This window comes from Sinocyclocheilus anshuiensis, unplaced genomic scaffold (assembly GCF_001515605.1).
Source record: "Sinocyclocheilus anshuiensis isolate Anshui unplaced genomic scaffold, SAMN03320099.WGS_v1.1 scaffold101, whole genome shotgun sequence".
Classification (NCBI taxonomy): domain Eukaryota; kingdom Metazoa; phylum Chordata; class Actinopteri; order Cypriniformes; family Cyprinidae; genus Sinocyclocheilus; species Sinocyclocheilus anshuiensis.
In genome coordinates this window covers 2,214,884-2,240,045 of record NW_015540892.1, presented here as the reverse complement: position 1 = coordinate 2,240,045, position 25,162 = coordinate 2,214,884, and the positions used below count along the sequence as shown (strand labels likewise).

At 38.1% G+C, this 25,162-nt stretch overlaps 3 protein-coding genes across 4 annotated transcripts; 2 read left to right on the top strand and 1 right to left on the bottom strand.

The window, feature by feature from the left end:
- The first annotated feature begins 4,250 nt into the window (after positions 1-4,250).
- On the top strand, positions 4,251-9,089 carry LOC107688914 (protein Wnt-6-like). Its single transcript, XM_016486740.1, has 4 exons — positions 4,251-4,670; positions 5,167-5,387; positions 6,250-6,575; positions 8,377-9,089. Exons 1-4 carry the CDS (start codon positions 4,594-4,596, stop codon positions 8,836-8,838), a joined length of 1,086 nt encoding a protein of 361 aa, XP_016342226.1. The 5' UTR covers positions 4,251-4,593; the 3' UTR covers positions 8,839-9,089.
- Positions 9,090-10,691: 1,602 nt separating this feature from the next.
- Positions 10,692-12,542, top strand: LOC107688846 (cyclin-dependent kinase 5 activator 2-like). The gene has a single exon (XM_016486654.1). The coding sequence runs from the start codon at positions 10,990-10,992 to the stop codon at positions 11,914-11,916; it is 927 nt and encodes a 308-aa protein (XP_016342140.1). The 5' UTR covers positions 10,692-10,989; the 3' UTR covers positions 11,917-12,542.
- Positions 12,543-21,177: 8,635 nt separating this feature from the next.
- Positions 21,178-23,437, bottom strand: LOC107688845 (beta-crystallin A2-like). 2 transcript variants are annotated; one of them, XM_016486652.1, is made up of 5 exons: positions 23,366-23,437; positions 22,600-22,789; positions 22,269-22,410; positions 21,855-21,997; positions 21,178-21,741 (listed from the first exon to the last, which is right to left on the bottom strand). In XM_016486652.1, the coding sequence occupies exons 2-5, from the start codon at positions 22,758-22,760 to the stop codon at positions 21,594-21,596; spliced, it is 594 nt and encodes a 197-aa protein (XP_016342138.1). In that variant the 5' UTR covers positions 22,761-22,789; positions 23,366-23,437; the 3' UTR covers positions 21,178-21,593. The 2 variants fall into 2 exon arrangements, with proteins under 2 accessions (XP_016342138.1, XP_016342139.1); XM_016486653.1 differs by having other exon boundaries at positions 22,600-22,786; positions 23,366-23,406.
- Between the last annotated feature and the right edge of the window lie 1,725 nt (positions 23,438-25,162).

The following is a 25,162-nucleotide window of genomic DNA, read 5'->3' as shown; positions in this document are numbered from 1 at the left end:
ACACACACACACACACACACACACACACACACACACACACACACATATATAAAATAAATAAATAAATTTTTAGGTTTTATTTTAAACATCCAATTAAAAAGAAGAAGAAAATTAATTATTCTAAAAAAAAACTAGTTGAAAAATGTTTAATTATTGAAAAAGATTTTTTAATAAGATGTTCCTTATTGTTGAAATAATTATTGAACATGTGAAAAACACAGGCTAATAATACTAATACATAGCCTGTATTTATTATGTAAAAAGGCCTAAGTAAAAAAAAAACATAATAATACATACATATATTAACATATATTATTGTTGGTTACCTTAGTCACCTTGTTAGTCACCTTAAGCATTCTGTCAAATGTTGGGTTATTCACTTTTATTGGTTGATAGATAGATAGATAGATAGATAGATAGACAGACAGACAGACAGACAGACAGACAGACAGACAGACAGACAGACAGACAGACAGACAGACAGACAGACAGACAGACAGACAGACAGACAGACAGACAGACAGACAGACAGACAGACAGACAGACAGACAGACAGACAGACAGACAGACAGATAGATAGATAGATAGACAGACAGACAGACAGACAGACAGACAGACTGACTGACTGACTGAAAACCAAGAAGGGAAATGTTTATTTTTCTGCCTTAAGATTGCTAAATAAATGAACAAATAGCCTTTGGTCCCTATAAAACTGGAGCAATCAATCACATTATCTCCAAATACACAATAATGTGTTGCACACACACCAATTTTTCCCATAAATCAGCTATTCACGGACAAATAACTATACTACTCAAAGACTTTAAATGTGCACAAACATGGTGCAATATACAGAAAACACAGCTCAGACCTTCGCTTTCTCTTTCATTCTGTCTTCCCCTGGAGCATCACATCTGTTCCTTCTACTGCATGCCTGCAGCTACAACTGAAGAACACAGTGGACCCCCCAGTGGACTGCTGCGCTGTCTTTCTGTCCCACAGTTGTTACAGAGAAAACATTTTTCTCCTTGTATGTGGTTGTTAAAACAGCAAATATTCTGACAGTGGGTTGGGTTTGTTACCCTTTTACTTTCTGCAGATGAAGTGGAGCATGAAGTGTTCTCCCATGGGTAATCATTTCTTTGGGAGTATAATGGTAATTGTTTTTAAAGTGCCTTTAGTAAGAAACAATATAACCTTTTTGGAAATATTACATTTGATGTGATTGTGTGTGTGTGTGTGTGTGTGTGTGTGTGTGTGAGCGTGTATTTACCAGCTTTGTCATTTTCAACAGTGCCTTAAATTTAAACGTGTATAAAGCTGTGAAAACATATGTTAGCTGAAGCTAACTTCATCAGGCAATGTTAAAAAATGGACAAATATAAGAGAACCATTCACTGAAGTGTGTAGTCTTTTTATTCTTCCACTAGGTGGCAGTGATTCGTTAAATTGAGTGCCCTCAAATGGCCCCACTACATTTAGAAGATGTACTTTTTGAGGGCCATTTGTAGAGATGCATCTATGCTTTCCAATATTGTTTTAAAGCATAATGTGAACGCAGATATATGTTGATGAAAAAACTCGAAATTATTTAAATTTTCATTCATTTTACATATTATACTACAAGATAAATTAAATAGACGTGAGATTCCACTGTGAGTTGCAGTGGACCAACTGAAAAACTATATTACACCAAGGATTCATGACACTGTTTTATTCTTTTCCCCCCAAATGTCCACTTGTTCAATAAAAAAAAGTACAATGAATAAAACCATAGGGATAGATTTGAAGGTCAAAGACCTTTCCGAGTGGATGGAGATGATTGTCCAGGCCCACAGCTGTGGTATTCACAGTAAGCATCATAGTGTATGTGGCCCTGAGCCAGGCATTGTTCATTCACAGCTCACAGTTTTCATCTGAACACTGAGGCTGTTTACTGTCTCTGGGATAAACGCAAGGAATGTATGGCAGAGTTTACTAAATAATGTCACTATGCCGCCACCTCCCTCGGAAAGCCCGGATCACATGATTGCAGAGGCTTCTGCCTCTTCAACGCACCCAGTGTTATTTGCAGGACTCTGAAAAGCCATATTGACATTGAGCCTTTTATTATGGGTTTCCATCCTGATCCTTACCAAAAGCAAACTGTGTCCAATACCTTTATATCTAGTACAGAAGAGTTTAGGCTGTACTTAATTGGAAGTGAAAGTGATTTAGCGTAAATGCACATGAATCTCATAAACAAGAAATGTACAAACAAATGCCACTGATGCATCACCTCTAGCATGTTCTACTCATGTAACTTTCACTGACAAGTGTATTTTATGTTCAAAATTAGAACAATTATAACTGTAAACCTATTTTTCCTATGTTTTTATCAGCTGTTTGAAATCTTATTTTGACGGCACCCATTCACTGCAGAGGATCCATTGCTGACCAAGTCATGTACTGCTAAATTTCTCCAAATCTGATCAGATGAAAAAATAATAATAATAATAATAATAATAAAAATAATAATAATAATCTACATCTTGGATGGCCTGAGAGTGAGTTTAATTTTTTGGGTGAACTATTCCTTTAACTACATTCAATTTAAATTCCCAGATATGTTCGATTTTCACCCAGAGACACAGGCTCAGCATACAGCAAGCATTTTGGAGAATGCATGTATGGACATTAGTGTTTTTGTTTCTAAAACATGCTCATTCAATTTAGAAAGTATGTATCAATATTTAATAATTAAGCTATAAATATGGTTTAGAAATATATCAGCAATTCCAAGAATTCCCTTTTTAGTATAACTATGAATTTCTAAACTGAAGTGTCCCTTTCCATGTTGTGTGCATGTGTAACATAAAACTAACCGTCTGCCAATTGATGAACTCAAGCACTACACTGTAAAAAGAAATTCCGTAAAATTTACGGTAAAAAACCGGCAGCTATGGCTGCCGGAATTTTACCGTAAAAAATACGGTAGCAACGTTTTAGGTTTTACGGTTTTAACTTAAATTTACAGTTAAATACCGTATTTTCATTAACTAATATAATGTTAATATACCAACCTATTGAAGTACTGAAATCTGTTTTGTACCTTTGTAATACACTGATAACCACAGAATGCAGGTGGTGATGAGAAAGTCACATGATGAACCAAAGCCCATCACAAGCAGCTTTTAAATAATAACATGTATAGAAGGTGCACAGTGTCATTCACACAAACACTAAACACCATCATGGTAACACACATGAAACTGAAATAATGCAATAAACATTCATTTAACAACAGTAGGTGTAACACACAACCCTAATATACAAAACTGATAAGAAAAAACTAAGAAGAAACAGTTATTTCAACAAAAAAACATCTAATTTGAAATGTAATGCAGGGAATTCTGGGAATGTCAATTTACGGTTATTGACTGTAAATTATACGGTCTTTTTCACTTCCAAAAACGGTATACTACCGTAAAATTAATGTCCAATACATGTAATGTCCAATACAGTTTTTCACCGTATATAGTAGGGGAATTTACTGTAGCATTTTTACAGTCTTTTACCGTTAAATTCACGGTCATTTTTTACAGTGTACAACTAATTGCTATGTTGTCATCTTACAAAAAAAGAGAGGCAGATGCAAGAAAATATCAATGGCCATAAAAGGCTTCCCAGTGCATCCAAAGATTGCCCTGAGAGAAAGAATAGAGCTCTTACAAGTTTTATCAAAGTTCGATATTCTAAACAAGATGATGATAAATCAACAAGTCAGTTTAAGTTTTTCTCTGCTCCTGAAATTTGATGAGAAGGTTTGGCATGGACATTTGAAATTAATTCTGTTTGGCTTGAAAATGTTCTAACAGACAAATTCTGGCTGATAACACAGGGTACTGATATAGCTGTAGGGCCAAGAGGACTGCCAAGGTCAACACATGCAAGAGAACACTTTATGAAAAACATATCAGAAACGACAGCTGGACATCATAACACTTATTTAAATGTAAGGCCTGATGAAAACGAGAAATAAAACGAAAACAAAACGAGACGAATTTTCGACATTAATCCATGGGAATCATTTCTGTTTCCAAAACAAATAAGGGCTGTGCGGGTTTACATCAACAAAACGAGTGTCATGTAGGGTTTCTGCACCGTTTGTTTACAAACTCCTGAACTTTTTGACTTGACGGATTTTTCTGACGCTATGTCAACAGAGGTGGAATGCGCGCATGCAAATAGATGTTAATAAGACACGATAGACGCGCTGTTCAGAAGTGAGTCGCACGGGTTTTACTCAGTGAACGCTCTCGGAAAACATGCTTATTTGTTGCAAGTTTTTTGGTCTGACTACAGAAGTGGAATATTTTTTGGATTGAGTTAAAAGCAGAGATGATTCATTTGTCTTCGCGCCCCTCTTTTTTTGCGCATCATAGGGTCTTCACGCACTTTTAATCGCGTCCCGGCAGTGCATTTAAAACGTTTTCATGCTGCTCTTGATTACTGCTGGATATGATGCCAGTACAAAGACTCGCCGACAAAACACGGACACATCGGTGGGACAGTTTCAGGTAGATTTGACCGTTTGTGGATGTAAATCCCTGGATGATGCTCTCAACGCAAAAGAACGTCCTCTTGTTCCTTATTATCCTCAATACGACCCTCACACCTCTGCAACGAAGGTAAGCTGCGGCTTTATTCCCGCCTGTTAATATTCTTGTTATTGAGCTGCTCAAATATAGTTATCTGAAAACTAATGCAGCATTGCTTCTAAAATTTGTGTTTTGAGGCAATTAGGATTACACCAACAAACACAGGAATTTATGACTTTGCATTCAGGTTCAACAGGCCTTTTTAAATAACAAGAGGCAATGACAGATGTGAAAAAACTGATTTGTTAAAGGCAAATAACTTTAAGAGGGAGGGTCAAGACTTAAAGGATAAAAGAAGGACGGAAGAGAGAAAAAGGATAAAGTATAAGAGTTTTAGAATCACATTTTTGTAGATTTCCTGAAAATTCCCCATTATGAAAATAAAAGAAAAATTAAATTTCCAAGTTTCTCATTTGGAGAAAGCACTCGGGTACTATCAGACTGAACCCACTGTCTGTGTGTGAGTGTGTCTTTGTTTTGAAGTGTATACTATTTACTTGTATATACCTATTTCTTTTTGCACCAGGGTGGATGGCAACCCTTTAGTGATGGATCCCAATAGTATCTGCCGTAGAACTAGAACATTGGTAGGCAGACATGCCGACATGTGCCAGTCTCAGCCTGAGATCATTCAAGAAGTGGCAAAAGGTGCCCGGTTGGGAATGCGAGAATGCCAACATCAGTTCCACAATCGTCGATGGAACTGCACCAGTCAGAGCAGAAACCTGGCCAAGATCCTGCAACAAGGTGAGGAACAATACAAAAGCTCCTCATGATTTTTACTTATAAACTCAGTTCATTTTCAATGAGGATGAAATGGATGCAGTCAGCCTTCTAACACTTATTTTAACAATGACCTCGTTCAGCAAAACATGAGTGAGTGAATGATGACAGAATTTTCATTTTTGGATGAACTATCCCTTTAATGAAGGCCTTCATTAACACCATGTAGTTAGCTGTATGACCATTAGAGGGCATGATTGTATCAATTTGACCATGAAAATACTTGATATAACATAAGTGAGGAAAAAAGCAGTAGAGCTTATTATTTCTTTGGTAGGTTAGCTTCCCTTGTAGTGCATGTGTCTAAAAAACATGACATTCCAATTGCCAAAGTACAGCAATTTATAAGTTAGACTCGTATAAATGTTAATCTGATACCAAGAGTGAGTGTGTCTTGGAGGAATCCTTTACACTAAGGGGAAAAATGCTCTTTTGGCAGGTCAACATGTATTGAGGCAGGTCTAGACAACAGAGATGTGTGAGGAATGTGAATCTGCTAAATGAGTTATTGTTAATGTGGCAATTCCTTAGATATTTAAGTGATCTTACACTCTAAAAAATGCTGGGTTGTATTTAACCCAGCATTTTTTAGAGTGTAGAAGTGAGATGGGGTGTTGTCCTGAAAGAGTTTAGATTAAGATCCTAATCAAACTAGTGCTGTCAAACGATTAATCGCGATTAATCATTTGACAGCACTAAATCAAACACATACCATGAGATGATCCACATGAAACAATGCACTTTTTCAGATGATCATGAGACAAAATATGAGGTTTTGTATTTAGACAAACTGTAGATTTTTCCCTGTTTTTTAACTGTTCTCTAGATATCCGGGAAACTGCATTTGTGTATGCTATCACAGCTGCCGGGGTGCTGCATGCAGTAACACAAGCCTGCAGCCAGGGAGCACTGCCACAGTGCAGCTGTGTGATCCTTCAGAGCTCCTCTGAAACGTCCCACGACTCCCCGGCAGAGGAGGTACTCATCCAGGCTTCACCTGTCCAAGATGGGCGCTGGGAATGGGGGGGCTGTGGAGATGATGTGGACTTTGGCTACGAGAAGTCTCGTCAGTTCATGGACACCAGACAGCAAAAAGGCAAGAGTGACATCAGGACCCTTATTGACCTGCACAACAACGAGGCAGGAAGACAGGTATGTTTACATTTCTGGGTTTGGCTTGGAACACAGAAGGATAGCATTTTACATGGGACATTGTAGTAAATATAACTTTTGCAATAGCAATAGCAAAAGAAAAAAAAAATACACCTCCAAAAGAGGAAAAAAATCTATAGAGAGAGATATGGACAGCAGTCAGAATAGAGAAATGTAAAATGTATGTAAAATCTACATCACTCCTTCGACATCTGCAGTGATTACTCTTTAATCTCTTACCTTAAATGAAAATATGAAATTTTTTTTCTTCTAAATTTACTATGTTACTTATTGCGGATATGCGTCATCACAGTCTGTGAAGACATCAGTGGTCCATTCAGCTACTGGCTTTACTGTTGCTAACTGCAGTGATTCACTGACTACAAACACTTCCACCACTTCACTTTTCATCCTTACGCTTATGTAGACAAATAAAATTGCATATTTATCTAAGCAATATTACACAAGCAAGAGTGCTGTTGTTTTGGAGATCAACTAAGTATTATTCAGCCATTGGCAGGATGCAACGGGGAATTCAAACCAAGCAAGTTTAATATTGCTTTTGCACAACGGTTTAATAAACAATAGGTTAATATATTGAGTCACTTACATTTTAGACACAATATTCCCAGATTTCCCAGATATTTTGTCTATTTTTGATCCTGCCAACAAAAATAGTTCCACAACAAGTCAAAACAGAATCAAAAGTGGCGCCTCGCACTACACATCAACACAGTTTTGTTCCTGAATGAATCAGTTTTTTTAACAAATCAAATGAGTCACTAAATGACTCACTTAAAGACAGTCACTTGTTGCCACATAATGGCGTATCATGCAACCTGATGTAAAGTTTGCCTCGTATTTCTTTCAGTACTGTCTGTGATTGCTAATGTTTGTATATTGTAGCAGTTTTTATGCAGTCTGAGATTCTTAGTAGATTTGGGAATATTAGGAATTTCAGTGATCTTCACAGAGTTTTTATTACAATTGTTTATTATATAATTTTTTTTCGTTTCATCATAATAATATAGCCTTTAAAAATACACACTCACGAATATTCATAGTCAATGTACTCTACCTGTATGTGGAGAGTGTGTGTGTCATGTGACACAAGTACACGTACAGGCAGTTAATATACAGACCATACTTAATGTTTTCTTTAGATGTAAGCCAAAATGTTACTTAATGTAGGTTAATATAATATATATTTTTTTACTTTTTATCCATTATATTCAACACAAGTTAGCTATAATATGAAAGTGAAATTTTCACTTTTTTCCACTAAAAAAGCTATAATATGAAAGTGAAATTTTCACTTTTTTCACTTTTATTACTTTTTCAAAATGTTGTTAGTAATTCATTTAGTTTACTTAATATAAATAAAGACAACTCTGAAAGACCTTAACATTGATTGTGATGTCTTTTAGACAAAAATTCATATAAAATGTTATGTGCTAACAACAACAACAACAACAAAAAAATAATAATAATAACAAATTTTTTTTGTAAAAAACACAATCATTTCTACAGCCGGTAAAGGTAGCCAGTATGTGTTCTGCACATCAACAATCTGGTGTCAAGCCATAATTTTGGAACTTTAAATAAATGACATGGTTGTTTAACTTTTTTTTAGCTAAATTGAGCTGAATAATGACTACTGTCTTTTTGTAGAGCTGCTTTACATCTGAAATTTGCTCTTAATTTAAGAGACTGGATGAAATGCAGGACAGATGAACAGTTGAAGAAAAAGAGCAGATGTCATATTTTTTTCTTAATTCTCTCTTGTTTTATGTGCATACAGGCCATACGGATACAAATGCGGACCGAGTGTAAATGTCATGGCCTTTCTGGTTCCTGCACTCTTCGCAGCTGCTGGAGGAAGATGCCTCTCTTCTGTCAGGTTGGTGACTACCTCATGCAGACCTTCCATAAGGCCATCCGTGTGATGGGTGGGAATGATGGTAAATCGCTTGTCCTCATCGATCCGGATACCCCTCCCCTGGATGCTAACGTCCTTATCTATTCAGCTGAGTCACCTGATTTCTGTCAGGCCAATCAAAGGACGGGTACAGAAGGCACACAGGGTCGTGTGTGTAACAGCACAGAGACAGGGCATGGAGGCTGTGATAGCCTGTGCTGCGGTAAAGGATTTGCAGATTACACACTGGAATATGAGGAAAACTGTCAGTGTCGGTTTCACTGGTGCTGTGAGGTTCAGTGCCAGAGATGTTCTGTGAGAAAGGACGTCAGCCTTTGCTTGTGAAGTCCACTCAAGGAGTTAAAAAACATAATTACATCTGTAGTAGTTGTGTTTGAGCTGGAAGGGCACAATTGTTTACTCTCCTGTGCATAGTCTATGCAGAATGAAGACTTGTGAAAACAGGTGCTTATCATCCTCTTGCTCACATTAATTTTTTGATGGTCCACAAGACTGAGCAATATCAAGTCAGCAAGTCAGGTGGGAGCGGTGTTGCCAGGTTTTGCTAGAGAAATAAGCGACCTGGTCTAAACAAAAACAAGCCCAAAATAAGCTACCCCTGGATTTTGGTTAAAAAAAAAAAGTTTTTTTGACTGCCTAAAACTATAAGCAACTGCTTGAAAAGGCAAGCCCAAAGTCATTTATAATAAGTAGACTTGGCAACATTGGGTGGGAGTCAGAGCTGTTACAGCTGCTTTTGACAATGAACAGTTGTCAATAATCTTACTGCCACCTGCTGGTCTTTATTAAGAGAAATTAGTGTGTTGAAATTCATATATTTCTCTACATTTTCAGAACACTGAAAATCTGGGAATAGACTGTTGAGCTTGAGAAATTTTAGATAAAAGCATCCTCTAATTACACACTCCCAAATTAAAGCAATGTGGTTTATGTATCCTTGGTATCTAAAAATGACCCAATGTCAGTACTGTCCAAGGTGCTGAACCCCTGACTGACAGTTGCCACGCAGACCTAAAGATGCAGTCAGTACCTGACTGATTTAGAACATTTGTTGGTCTAATTATGAAACATTTGTCCATTGTTTTACATCTTCCAGCAATTTCCTTCTGTACCTGCACATGCATTTTATTAACTGCATATATCTGTAACAAGTAGTAGGCTATACACTGAAAAAATGGTAACCTAAAAATGTGCTTCATGTGGCGATATTTGATGTTCTGAAATATTGTATACATTGGATACATTGTAGAGCAATAGGATATATTGTCTCCATGTTTACGCACAACCCGCTATGTATATCAAACCAACAAAAAGAAAAGGAGTGTTTCAGGAAAAGAATTAAATATCTCTTTAAGGTAACAATTGCAGGTTTACCTGTTTTTACAGTGTATAACAACAACAACATGATAGCGGCTTTTTCACAATGCCAATGTCTTTCATCTTATGCTTGACTACAAATGAATGTCCACAAGGTGGAGCATAAACATGGCTCTTCAATGCTGCAAAAGTGTCTGAGGCTACTGTAAGCAATGCACCTGTACCACTAGGGTTTAAAAGACCATATTTGTGTTATGGTGTATATACCGATTGGTCTAAATCAATGATTTTTTTAAAGCAACTGTGTGAAATGAAATTACAAATACATCATTAAAAAAAATGTTTCTCTTTACTTCCGTTTTCTACACTAAAAAATCAGTTGGTCTTTTCACTCAGAAATTGCTAGTAATTTTCACAATTAATTAAAAACAGCAAGTAACACCAAATTAGAAAGACTGACATTTTTTTTTCCTGTAAAACTCCAATAATTTTTGTTTTATTTACAACTTCGAAGCAGCCGTGTGACATTTTGGGAATTGATTGTGTGTCTGCATGTGTTTGTCAGAGGGATCTAGTAAGTTACCCTGCTAGCTGACATGTTGAACAGCTGTAATTATGAGATACACTGTTTTCCATTGTTGGGAAAAATCCACAAATACTCTGAACCCCTTGTATAAAAATAGAAATCTGAAAGAGACTGTCTAACCCATATACACGCTCATATAAGATGTGGGCAAATGTGTTTCAAGCTTCCCTGGTTGGTAAAAGCAGACATCAGTCGTTTCACGTCGCATCAGGATTGGCAGACGGAGGAGGCTTATCCCGGTTTACAGGTCTGTACCTTTAGTTTTTTTGCCCGGCTACACATTACAAGTCCTGCCCATTGCTCCCGCTGTCTGAGGCTGCGCGCGCAGTGGGATGCAGAAGGAGTGGCGGAGCGCGCGCGAGTGACTGAGGCAAGCATCGATTATTACATAGGTACGCTAACCTAATCAACTCAACAGCTGTTTCCCCCACTGTATACCCGGTGGTCACGCGAAACATAAATGGACGTGAACCTGTGACTCTGAAGTCGCACCTCCCCGAGGCACTGAACGGGACGAAAGGCGAGACAGCGCATTCCGAAGGGCCGGTGGGTGTTGGTCGTCAGTGGAAAAGATGGGCACGGTGCTCTCGATTTCTCCCACGTCCAGAAAAGGAGGGATTCTGGATGAGAAGACGGATGGAGCTAGCGGCAAGACGGAGAAAAGTCTCAAGCGCCATTCGGTGCTGATATCGGCTCTGACGTGGAAGCGGCTAGTCGCTGCCTCGGCCAAGAAGAAGAGTGCCAAGAAAGTGAACCCGAACCCACCCGTTTCTCAGATCACTAATCCCGTTGACCAGCTGAACAGCGAAAATCTTAAGAAGTCTCAGTCGGGCTCCGAGCGCAAGACGAAGCCTGGGCCACTCGCAGTGCCAGTCCCTACAGTACCGGATAAAAGCCTTCGATCCAGTCAAACCCAGAATGCATCCCAGAATGGAAAGCAGCTCCTGCCGGTCCAGCGGCAACCGAGCAGCCGCTCCATCATCTCGCCTAGACGAGTCATCGTGCAAGCCTCCACTGGAGAGCTCCTTCGCTACCTGAGCGAGTTCATGTGCAGGAGGTGCTACAAACTCAAAGAGCTGAGCCCAAATGAGATCATCCTGTGGTTCCGAAACGTCGACCGGTCGCTGCTCGTCCAAGGCTGGCAAGACCAGGGTTTCATCACTCCCGCCAACTTGGTGTTCGTCTACCTGCTCTGCCGGGAGGCGGTGACCGAGGATATTTCCAGCGAGTACGAGCTGCAGGCCACCTTTCTCACCTGCCTGTACCTGGCTTACTCTTACATGGGCAACGAGATCTCGTACCCGCTCAAGCCCTTCCTGGTGGAGACCAACAAGGAGGTGTTCTGGGAGCGCTCCCTGCGGATCATTGACAAAATGAGTGCCAAAATGCTGCAGATCAACTCCGACCCGCATTTCTTCACCGAGGTCTTTCAAGACCTCAAGAACGAGGGTGGCTCGAGCGATACGAACGGAAGATGGAATAATAACCTGGACCGCTAAGTCTGGCTCGAATCAAAGGGAGAGAGAAGCTCTCTGATACCTCTCCACACCCTTCCTTCAAGGGTGAAATGAATGTAAGGCCCGACTGCTGAAGGTGTGAAGAGTGTTTCACTCTCTTGCCGGTTTATTGGAAACGGAAAGGGGGATTTCGCCTCACCTCCGTGAGAGGGGGTTTAGGTTAATACATGTGTAAAATACAACCTTCATGACCCAGTGAATGTTACGAGCGCGATCTGGGGTTTCTTCATAGTTTACTTAATGCATGCTTAAAATATTCTACTCGTATCATCATTGTGGTTTTTGAAGAAGAAGAAGAAGAAGAAAATAACGCTATCTGGTGCCGAGCTAAAGTGAGAGATGTAAATTATTAGCTTGTGCGTCAGTGTTGGGGTCTTATTTTTCTATTAGTTTCAGAAACGATGTTGTCACCGACGCTGAGCTGTCCAGGGTGCTGGCCTACAACAGACACTCTCCTCTTGTCTCCTGTGGCGCCTGATGCTATCTATCTGAACGTTGAATGTACTGTTTTACAGCAAAACGATTCTCTACAGTCATATGTGCCAATTGTCATAGTATAAAACGTAATGTTTTATATTGTATATTTGAAAATATATGAATACAAATACCCCCAGACTCTCTGCCGCTTCTTTATTGTTTTGATGATGAAAAGGGGACAGATGCATCGGTTTGTGATTGAAGTGTCCTTTTTGCTGCGTTTTTCGTCTAGGCATAAATGATCAAGGCTTTGCTGACATTGGCTGGCGCTGGCATAATACTGCATGCAGATAGAAATCTGGCTAGTTTGATTTAACTGAAAATGATTTACGTTTGCTTTTCAATATTTTAACAAAACTCGACTATTGGTAAAATTTGAATTCAAATCATGCATGAGAACAAGCAACAGTGTAGCCTAGGGATAGTGTCTACGTCATTCCTGTGCAGGCAAATGACCGCATATGCTTGAAGATAATCAGTTGGATAAGCGGCGCATTAACAACATAAATCCAGTGCATGGATTCACCGGAGGCTTTTCACTTTACGTCTAGCTGTGCAAAATCGTTTTATGTTAATTCCGGACAACAGACACCTACATTTAATTAATCGTTCGTGACTAAGTTCTGTGTATAAATATGTATCGACTCCTTTTTTACTCATAGCTGGTTGCTAGCCGTGGTGCTGAAACTCGCCTTCAGTTCCTGCGTTACTTTCGTAAACAGGCCCACATAGATATAGGTTACGTATCTATGGAAACTAAGTCCGTGACTAAATATGGGGGGACCTTGAACTTGGTCGATTATCTTGCAAGCCTCGGCACGACTCTAACATATCACGTTTCAGAGGTTACAGTAAATTAAAAATCAATATTCGACTTGGTCTTTCGGTTCAATTGTCTGTCACATAACGAAAACATTAGACTTCCAGACGTCAGGTACGACTTGATTACGTCAGTAATCAAATTATCAGTTTCGTAAAAGAATCAGATAAAATCGGGATTTAAATATACATTTTAACACTATCTATTTTTTTAGCATTTATTTAATGCGTTTTGAAACATTTTAATATTTAATACATACTTATTAGCTATATACAATTATAGGCTATAATTAAATTTTTTAATATTTATTTTTTATTGTTTAATAATATAGTATTTAATATACTTAATATATATTAAAATGTTCTCTGTATAATATAGTATCTTTTATTTTACAAAAAAAAAAGAAGCTGACACCGCTGGACACAGGGCACTGACATAGGCTAGTTTTCACTTTCTCCTATCGGTACAGGTGGTCCTCAAGAGAAACGTCTTGAGTGTGAAAATTGCCTCAGGGGTGCATGAGTCATTGAGCGAGTAAGAAGCAGCTGGTTTGAAACGAGAGAACCCCCAGAATTTGTGAATAAAACACGTGGTTAGGGAGCTCGAACATTTGATTGGCTGGATTTTGGTGCAGTCTGATAGAAGTGTCATTGTGACGGAAGGCTGCAGAACCGGGCCATAGGAATTCTGCGGGCGCATTCCGCTCCGTCTCTATGACAACGGCTATATTAGGAAAATGATCTGATCCAGATAGAGCGTGGGCTGAGAAACACGAATATGGGTAGGTTATCTCGTACAGCAGCTGTCTCTAAATATGAAACCGGACGCCCTATAGATAAATTATTACCTGTCCTGCAATATAGTGCCTGTAAACGTATAACATCTCACCTATCATTATTGATGTGCATAAATGCCCTTCCTATTCAATCGATGCTCTTGACAGTGAAGCAGATGTGAACGTTAATGGGCTGGTATAGCCCTTAAGCCATATACAATGAAGAAATGCGCCAGCAAGCACGAATTAGGCAGCATTATTCCTGAATGAGCCTTCAATGTGAAGATCATTCTTATTAATTAAGCGGTTTATGTAAGTGTTTACCGCTGTCTGCTGGAGCCGTAGCAACCACGGACGGATGCAGCCGTAGGAATGCGGTTGCCGTGGAAACGCCAGCAGCGGGAAGCGAGATCCAGGGACCACAGAAAGGACGAAGCCGACCATTAATATTTCACATTGTTTCCTTCGGCTTTCTATTTTTGCCAGAGATGACGGTCAAACCTTTGGTGGGAATGTGGGATTAGTCCCTAGAGAATGCCATATGGCTACATTGTAAAGAAGCCTGATTAATACCGAATTCAGAAGGTATAGGCGAGAAAGACAACAAGAGAGGGAGGGAGATTCACTGGACAGAGATTCACTTCCAACCATTCATGTTTCCACTGAAACACAAATAAATGGATGCCCAGGCTACTTACCTGTAAACTATGTCATACTTTTGCTACAGTTTTTGGCAGATAACTACCGTATAATAAGCTAAAGGTATAAATTGTTCCTTATCAACTCAATTGGACACATGTGGGTTCAAGATAACTCACTTTTTTTTTTTGCTTTAAACAATATCTAATAAATAGGCTTAAATTAGAGTAATTGTGGCTTTTTTCAGTCATTTTGTGCAGTCATCTCAATGGTAAAAACTGCCTAAATTTACCTGAATTTGCCCTTTTAAAAATGAAATAAAACATGCATTTTTCATTGCAGTAAGTAAATATTTAAGCAAATAATAATGTATACAGTAAGTTATTACTTTTGCTACAGTTTGTCAGAGAATTACTGGACATTTTATTAAACTAAACTTTTTTTTTTTTTAACAAACATTCTGCATACATTTTCAAACTAAACACACATTAAATGGTAAACTCAGCAGTTTGCGGTTCAAATTTTTGGTCCAACAGCAGGCAGGACACATGAGCTTGTAACACCTCTTTTCTTTAAAGCTGTTACTCTGAGGGGTTCAACAGATTTTCAACATGTACTGATTAAAATACTCTTCACAACACAAATTATCTTTGTATCCTAATTTATTCTTCCCACAAGTGTATATATACACATACAGGCGCAAAAACCAACAAATAAACCATAATCAGTTTAAATGCACTTTGTCTTTTAACTCAGTCAATGATTTGAAATAAACGTATCGTTCCATGTACAGTTGAAGTACGAGAATTGATGAGTGATGAGATGACGTTTTAATCCACAAAGTTATTTGAGTGCGATGCAATGTTAGTATTCCTATAACCCAGTGTCATTGGCGTTCGGCGTGTTGCTGCCCTGTGTGCCGCGTTGGATGAACTCACACCTCGTACCCAGAGGTGATTTAAGATGCATCTAGTCAATTACACACGAGGAAAGCAGTCATTTGTAGAATAGACAAGTGTAGACAGATAAATAAAGTCCTTTCTAAAAAGAAAGCAAATGGCTGACATCAGTAACGTCAATATACAGACGTTGTCAGGTAAATAAACCAAATCATACTCACAGCTGAGCAGAAACTCAAGAGTTCTCAACCAAGGACTTTCATAGAGCAAGCCGGTAGCATGAGTTCAACCAAATGGTTTCCCTCTACCAAACGAACTGACTTACTCTATGGTGATCGGGCTTATATGTCCGGTTACCTCCAGGCAATAGCGCCCTCAAGCTGCTCCTGCTCCACCTGCTCCTAGTGGTACTACATGTGACCCAAATACATCACACTATGAAACCAACAAAGGAAGTGGAGCGAAACTACAATAATAAAACCAAGTAACGTTTTGTCCGTTACAAGCTCATGTCCTAAACAAAGTCAAAGGATGCAATGATAACTTCTCAAGCATAACAAATGATTTCAGGTATAAAAAACTGCAAGCAGAATGTCCCTGTTGATGTCATTTTGTAAAGAGGTCAGGATTATTTTCCCTGTCTCTCTCTTTTCTGTCGAAACACAGACAAACATGAAAAATTCAGATACAAACACACTGACATCCTAATGAATTCATATAACACAGTTGATCCTTTGAAGTTGCCCTCTCGAGGCTGACGTATCATGTATCATCCCAGTTAAATATCAGATCATATCATTTTCTAGGTCATCAGCACAGCATTAGCAATAGTTTGTATATCTTTGTACCTCACACTTTATTCAGGAGGGGGCTTATGTCTTTCTGTACTGCAGGCTTTATTGGTATGTGCTAATCTTGGCTATGAGATTACTCTGTTCTCCCTGTACATGCATTTAGCCCCTCTGAGACACTCAGCTAAAAGTGGAAGACATAATCCACATCTAGTATGAAAATAACATGTGGGCCAAGACATAAACAGTTTTGAAAATGAACAGAACAAAACAGTAATGGCAGAAAAAATATATGCCATTACATGCTATTATTAGCATATGTATGCATATTATGAGCTGAGTTCTATTGCCATTTTTCTTCTTTTTGATTTACAAGCTTTTATTAACAAATTTATGACACAAGCATTCATGCAAAATAAACAATGAGGCAACGTTATTTATATTATTCAAAATCTTTTTCTTTGCAACAGTAATTTTTGTCCCCTGACACAACATTCGTGAAACTTTGCCAAGGACTTCCAACAAAAACAACTCGCCCACACAATGGTTAGATCATTTGAAAGAGAGTCATCAATGCAGCTTTGATCATTTCATACAAACATAAATGAGGATAAGGACTGAATCAGAAGACTGAACTGAAACAATAGTTATTATTAAAGATCAGTTACTTTGGAATTGTTTAGTATATGTAGTAACATTGATAATATCAGTTACACCGAAGGACCAATTTGCCTCAGCTCTGATCCAACACTGCACTTTTTTTTTTTTGCATTAAAAAGACCTCTGCACCAGCTGTACCCCAATACGTCCCTTTCCCTTCATGCCAAGTGACAATATTCATGTGTTTTGCTCCTCCTGGTGGCCTTTCAGAACCTTCTTCCACCCACCTGGCGCAATTATGAATAAAGTCTCAGAGCTGAGAGATATGATTATATAAGCCCTGAACATAAACTCACTCAGCATCTTCAGGATTCAGCTTGTATGTACAGGGCAGAATAGAGCAGCAGGTTACGTGTGTATGTTTTCAGTGGAGTTGAGCTTATCAGAAGGTTTTGTAAGGTCTTTAACCCTCTAAAGTCTTTCTAATGCCTCTAAATTATCAACATGATCAAAACTTCACTGAAAAATCTTTACACAATCTATTACATGCCCAATTGATCATTTGAGAAAGTAAAAGGTCTATTAGTATAATTCTAAAAATGTCTTCATTTAGGTTGTGGTACAGATTTATTTATTAATTCATTCATTCATTCATTTATTGTGAAATATTAAAAAAAAAAAGTAAAATAAATAATAAAAATTCAATGATGAATTCGGTTTTCTTGATTATTCACACACACATTTTTTTTTTAGAAAAATCATGTTAAATTTTGAGTATCAAATATGAGACATCAGGCTTTTGAGAAACATTTATCTGTACCTCTCTCAGTTATCACTGTTTTGCATTAAATGTGTTTGACCCATACAATAAATATTACAGAACTTTGATCATAAAACTAAGTTTTTTTTTTTTATCTTACTAAGACAAATTATTTGGAAATATAGAGTGACAAATGATATTTATATGCATGTAGTAGTCTGCTATACTGTTTTAAAGATCTCATTGATTGACTTTCATCTTACTTTTTGCCATATTTGCAACAATTTTGCAAGAAATAAGTCAATTCAATTGCAATTTGCAACAAATTGTTTTTTTCTCCACAAAGCCTTATTTATCAAACATGACACACATATATACTTTTTAAAAATATTTTTGAATAGATCAATTTTGTCTAAAGTTTCAATAAAATGCTCCATTTAAAAATATATTTTCAGACTATCATATGTCAGAATTTACAGGGTTAAGTAAGAGTGTACCAGAGTAACTGTACCATGATGCTTATAATATGAAAAACAGGCCTTTCATATCTTCATATCCATTTTGGACCATATTTTGAGTATATATATATATAAACTTATCTATAATGCTAAATTTAATCTGTAAATAAAAACACCAGTATAAATGGTTCCATTGCTTACTGTTAATTGGTATTTGACAGAAAAGTGAATGACAATCATAACAAAGAATGATTCATATGGGGTCATCAGCGCCTCTAGAACACCATTGCCTGAGTGTTGCCATGGTAGCCAGCAGTGGCAATAACAGCAGACTGAGAAAAAAGAGTGAAAGATACTGGCAGCTGGAAAGGAGCGGGAAGAAAGAGGAACGTCTAGTACTGTCAGAGCACAGAATAGAACAGAACGGAACATGGTAACATGAATGGGGACAGTATAATTATGGATGTACAGCAGAGAGGAAAATAGGCTCTGGAGTATGTTTCTGGGGGTAGTGGGCAGTAGGCATGATAGGTTGGTGGTAAGAGGGTGATTTGAATTGTTTAAGGCTGATTAAACTCTCCTGATGAAGAGACTTGTGTAATGGCTGGTATAATTAACGTAGCAACAGGTGCAGTGTTAGTTCTTTAAAGTGCAGAGGCCTCATTCTGTCTTAACCAGGTCGATGCATCAGCATCCTGGGAAGCTTTTCACCCATTTAAGTCACTATAGAATGTCTAGTAGAATTTATTAGAGTCAGTCATGTGCTTTTTCTATTAAATTTGGGGTTTAAAGGACATTCCGTTATCAATTTAAAGGGATAGTTCCCAAAAAATGAAAATGTGCTGAAAATTTACTCAGGCCATCCAAGATGTAGATGAGTTTGTTTCTTCATCTGAACAGATTCTGAGAAATTTAGCATTACATCATTACATCATTTGCTCACCAATAGATCTTCTGCAGTGAATGGGTGCCGTCAGAATGAGAATTACAAGTAATCTCACAAGTAATCCACACAATGCTCGCCCATCAGTTAATGTCTTATGAAGTGAAAAGCTGCGTGTAAACGAACAATCAAACAAACAAATAAATCCACCATTAAGGCGTTTTTACTTTAAACCATCCACAATCCCATAACAGCGCTTCTTCCCCACATCAAATCCATTAACATATTTGTTTAGAACTGATTTCACTTGTCAGCGGTACTTGATCTCTGCAGATTTCTCTCCTGATGAGACAAAATTATTTTTTCAGTGGTGAATGCAATTTTATGTATACAGCAACAGTTTGAATGCCATAATGATGGATTTGTTCATTACAAACACACAGCTTTCTACTTCACAAGAAGCTAATTGATGCACAGGAGTCGTTTGGATTACTTGTGGATTATTGTAATGTTTTTCTCAGCTGTTAAAACTCTCATTCTGATGGCACCCATTCACTGCAGAGGATCTATTGCTGGGCAAGGTTTGTTATGCTAAATTTCTCCAAATCTGTCCCAATGAAGAAACAAACTCATCTACATCTAGGATGATCTGAGGGTAGAACATTTTCAGCAAATTTTAATTTTTGGGTTAAATATCCCTTCAACTGCACTGGCACTGTTGGAGAACAAAATTTAGAACAAAATTTGAACTACATTTTGTTGGATAATGACACTACTGAGCTAAATAATGACACTATTGTCTTCTCCTGAGCAGGTTGTAGCTGAAATGAACTTGTTTCATGACTGATGAACTATGCAACATTGAGCTTAATAATGACACTGTTATCATCTGCAGAGCATTTTTACAGATAAGAACCAAGTGTAAACTTGTAATAAAAAAAAGAAGAAAAAAAACGTATTTTCATCTTTCTAACAACCTAAAATGTGACAACAGAACGTTTCAATGCAAAGAGCAATGTCGCCATCATGTGGCAACATGGGAGATTTGCGATTTAATTATTAATTTAATGTAAAGTATATAAATTCGTCCTAATTTACAAATTCATATAATATAATTAATAATATTATACAAAGAGAAATGCAAACTAAGTTATGAAGTTCCAATCATAACCTTTTGCATGGCTAGACATTTTTATTTTAATATTATAAGATTTTTCTTTACATCTTGGTAAATACGAAATAGGCCTAACTATAAATTTCTTTGTCTACCTAGATACTGTATCTGTTGTATGAATTGTTGTATCTATTTTTCTGAATCATTTTTAAGGACTTTTAAACAAAATGCAAATTGTTAAACAAATAAAAATGTTAGAAACGTTTTTAAATTATTGCTAAACTGTGGTCTGCACCTATTGTATATATGAAAACAACCAGCAGATGGCGCTTAATGATCATTTTGTGTGCTGCCAACCTGCTATCTCATAATATTTGAATGCGCCTCGCTAATCAAAATACTAAATTTGCTAGACCTTTGTAACCGATTGTGTTGTGTTGTGTTGTGTTGTGTTGTGTTGGGCGCTTAATGATCATTTTGTGTGCTGCCAACCTGCTATCTCATAATATTTGAATGCGCCTCGCTAATCAAAATACTAAATGTTGTGTTGTGTTGTGTTGTGTTGTGTTGTGTTGTGTTGTGTTGTGTTGTGTTGTGTTGTGCTGTTTTAAAGCCGCTGTAGCTGTGCTTCAGTCATGCGTGTTGACTACATTTTCATATTCTCCTTAATTATTCTTAATTTTTTTATTTAACATAATTCAATGAAAATCAAATGGAAACTTTTGTGAAGCTTAGAAATTAATGAAAAAATATCTTGCAAGTACATAGATCTCAAATATTATGAATGGTTTGTTAGTCCTGCGCTCTATTATACAGCTAGAAGATGTCAGCACCGCGGACAGCTCTCGATTATTTACTTATATATATAAAATATCTGATCAAATCTGATCAAATAAGGAGATTTAAACCAACTTCTATGTAGTATTCAAATAACCAATGCCGAGTTATCATAAATAAACATTTTACGCAGCAAAACTCAATAGATCTGGCAACATTGCACACAGTAGAAACACTAACAGCCATCATCTCGTGCTTTTGTTTATTGAAAATAAAATACAATCCGACAAGAACAATATACATTCTATGTCTGACATTAAGAAAAAATAAAAAAATAAAATAAAAAATAAAATAAATCTCAAATCTAATCTAAAGATGTCTAATCTGAATTGAAGATCTCTGTTAACAATATGCTAAATCTTTATACTGTAAGTACAAAGGCTTGGAAAGCCTTATAAGCTGTTGTCAATTTGTTATAAATAATAACACTCCAGTTTTTAACGATCTAACGTTAAATTTTTTGGGCACGGTTTGGATCAGTCAGAGGAATGGCGACAAGCACACTCTTTTTTCTGGAGTTTGAAAAAGTGTTTATTGCCTACTTTGTCTCAATATCATGCTATAGCTTGATACACAGTAGTCAATAGGAGAAGAGTGGGGGCGGACTTAGTGCTGAATTCTGCGGATTGATTGGATCTGATTGCTGTGGGCCTGTGTGCCGTACTCATTATAGTTCCTGTATTCTCCCTGACGTCTCTCTCTCTCAAAGATATACTGGTATCCACGGTAACCTGGAAACTGGTAGCCCACCCAGCTGCAGCAAATGCAAGAACAACATATTATTATTAATGAGATAAATCTCTGTGCAGAGAGAAGTAATACATATATAACTTATAGGCCTACTGAAGCAAATGGAGGATGACTTACGCTCCAGAGTTGACTTTCATAGAAGGAACCTCCTTACTGCACCAGCCCATGCCTTGAAGAGAGGGGTAGTCATCGCACATCTCGAACTTGCGTCCCATCATGTCCTCACACTCATACAGGGTAATTTTACTGTCACTGTGGTTCTGGTGATGAAAGAGGACACAAATTAGGACCAGAAAGTATGTTTTGAGAGGTTTACATGTCAGATGCAAGATGACATTTTAATAAAGTTAAAATTATCTGTACATTTCATTGGAGTAGGTAGACTGTAGACCCATTATTTCTTTATCACACTTTGCCATTTTCAGTATATCACAATGTTGATTTTTTTATATTTCACAAACAAATCTGATTTATTCTAAAAATGAAAGGTAAATAAATGAGACACTTTAATGCATTAAATGCAAAACTCACAGCACACTTGATGGGTCTGAAGGAAAGCAGGTGCTCAGTGCGGTAGCTGCTGTTTCCGCTCCAGGCCTGATAGCAGGGATAATCTCCCTTCTCCAGGATGAACTGCTGACCCTGATACTCTGGGTACTCATAACCCACCCAGCTGCAAAAATGTGCAAAAATTATTCATATTATCTCCCAAGAAACATATTTACAAATATATACATAAAACATGCTTTTATATATATATATTAGATAGAGACAGTGCAAACCTCTACTTATAAAAAAAAATTGCACACATGTAAATTTTAAAAATGAGCTTTTACACACACACACACACACACACACTTACGGGCCGTTGTCCACCTTGATAGAGCGAATCTTTTGGAAATCCCTGTCCAGAATGTTTGGGCACTCCAGCATGAACTCACAGCGCTTGCCCTGGAAGTTTTCCTCTTCCCACACTGTGATCCTCCACTGCCCCGGCTGCTCCATCTGCTCTCGCTGATTCATGATGGCCGCCTGTCTGCTCTCTCCAGCTACTGCAACATTAAGGGATAAGGTTAACAATACAACAACACCTGCCCTGACCTGACAGATCACAGACATTACTATTCAACGTTCAGGCATAACCTATGACCTCAGTGCTTTACTTTTAACGTCAAGTTATCAAAAGAAAGATTACTGACAATGCAAGAGGGACCTTGTTTTAGGTCAGTTAAGAATAAATGCATTTTGTACAATTAGGCCCTTTCAATTTAGCTGCGACAAGAGAAAGGGTCCCTTTCTGACACTTTCTTTGCACTAAAACAACCAGAGAAAATCAATAGTTTAAGTTTGCCATCATAGGTAATAGGGCCCCATGAATCCAGCAATGGCTGAAATGACTCAATTCCAACATTGCTTTGAAAATTCATTTAGTAACCACCAGAAATGGGTGACTTTTCAGTCCATGGAAAGATTCACAAAGGCCTCTATCTCCCGTCATTCATGACCATCCATGATGATTGTGTCCGGTCAACACAAATGAGCATCAGTTTATCCATTTTCACAGTTAAATCCACTTTCGTGAAGTTTATGATGTTGATTTTGGCAGCATGACAGCGACCCATACTCACATGCAGTTTGTGGGAGAGATTTGGCGTAATTAACGTTGGGGGTCGGACCAATATGGGGTGTTTATATAGCCGCTGTCACTGCAGTTACTGCAGAATGTGCAGAGGGACTGCCAGCTCAGCAACATGTGTCAAAAGAGAGCTTAAGTCCTGTTATTGTCTAACAGGGGCTTCAGTGTTCTGACTCATCAGAAAAAAATAAGGCCCAGCCATACCGTTTAACACAGACACTATTCTCTAAATGCCCTTGCAATGTCCACTGACTGCAGATTCATGGGGTCCACTCAAGAAATAGTAAAACAGTGGCAGAAAATTATTCGAATCACTGATTTTGCAGTTTGTAGGGAAGCTTGCTGATTATTTTGCGTCTTGTCAGTTGATGTTGCACAAGTTTAGGAGAAGAAATAAAAGATATCAAACAACCAGTCATCAATCTCAGCTAAAAGGTATTTTCAGCAACTCTTAGTTGCTGAAAATACTCTAAGTGTCACAAAAAGGGTAATCTTGTATTAATCCTGTTGTTGTTGTTTTTTGTTTTCTTTACAGTGGACCATCCATCCATGATATGCTATCCTCTCAGAGGTTCAGGAACATGATGCACTATTGTAAGAGGCCAAACAAAAGGTATTGTTGTTCAATGGCCCTCATCTTCTGTGGGGGTACAATCATTGTACCACCTACAGATGGACTACAGATATTCATGTGTTTCATTTTTCTTCAAGCACGTTCTAGCATACTGAATATGAACTTCTTAAAAACAAGCTGTTTAAGTGCTTTAAAAAAGAGCTTTTGGGAACTGTTCTGAGAGAACACAGAAATTCACTCTAAACTGAGAAAACAGGCATTAAATGTTTAACATTGCTTGCACAATTTGTATGATGCTAATGTTTATACATCTGCTATATGGGTGTTTCTTTAACTTTTATGTCCCAGAGGCTAATTTATATTACTTATCACATTAAAACTGTCTTGGATTTGCTTTTGCCACTTTTCAAATGCCTTGTGTATAGATTTTGTTTTACCTTTGTCCCAAACCTAGACTTTAAATCTTATGAAAATCCATTATTATTACATGTTGAAAATATATAAAGAGAAAAAATTTTAATAATTTATTTTGTGAAAATTATACTGTAACGTTGCTTACTGTGTCGGCATCAAGGAGCACGGAGACGAAGGAGATATACGTAGAACAGTCTTTAATGATCCAAAACAGGGTTAACACAGGGCAGACAGGAACACACACGCAGCACATAGAATGGACAAAATGACGTTAACACCGGACAAAGGAATCAAGGAACAGGCTACACTATAAGTACTGACACAAATGAGGGTAAATAACCAGACACAACTGAACCAAATCAGACATGAGGGAAAAGCTAGGTCAAGGAGAGCACATGGGGAGAAAACACAACAAAACAGGAACATAGGTCCTCCCAGAAGGCACATCCTCTCGCCACATATAATCAACAAAGTGGGTGGAGGGGTGGGCGCCCTGGAGGCCACTTAAGACAGGCTTGTACGGGACGGGAAGCCTCCAGGGCGGTACCAGTTCAGGGGCCAGTGGCAGAGCAGGCAGCTCAGGGTGCCATGGCGGAGCAGGCAGCTCAGGGTACCATGGCGGAGCAGGCAGTTCAGGGTGCCATGGCGGAGCAGGCAGTTCAGGGTGCCATGGCGGATCAGGCAGTTCAGGGTGCCATGGCGGAGCAGGCAGCTCAGGGTGCCATCCGGGGCAGCCGATCATGGAGGCCGCGGCGTACCTGGGGGTAAGGACAGACAGACGAGGCGAGAGAAAAGGAGACG

Coding starts and splice junctions, on each gene's coding strand:
- LOC107688914 (XM_016486740.1), top strand. CDS start 4,594: ATGATGCTCTCAACGCAAAAGAACGTCCTCTTGTTCCTTATTATCCTC. Junction 5,388..6,249: donor GGCCAAGATCCTGCAACAAG/GTGAGGAACAAT, acceptor ACTGTTCTCTAG/ATATCCGGGAAACTGCATTT. Junction 6,576..8,376: donor ACAACGAGGCAGGAAGACAG/GTATGTTTACAT, acceptor ATGTGCATACAG/GCCATACGGATACAAATGCG.
- LOC107688846 (XM_016486654.1), top strand. CDS start 10,990: ATGGGCACGGTGCTCTCGATTTCTCCCACGTCCAGAAAAGGAGGGATT.
- LOC107688845 (XM_016486652.1), bottom strand. CDS start 22,760: ATGAATCAGCGAGAGCAGATGGAGCAGCCGGGGCAGTGGAGGATCACA. Junction 22,411..22,599: donor ATCAAGGTGGACAACGGCCC/GTAAGTGTGTGT, acceptor ACATTTTTGCAG/CTGGGTGGGTTATGAGTACC. Junction 21,998..22,268: donor TCAGACCCATCAAGTGTGCT/GTGAGTTTTGCA, acceptor TTTCATCACCAG/AACCACAGTGACAGTAAAAT.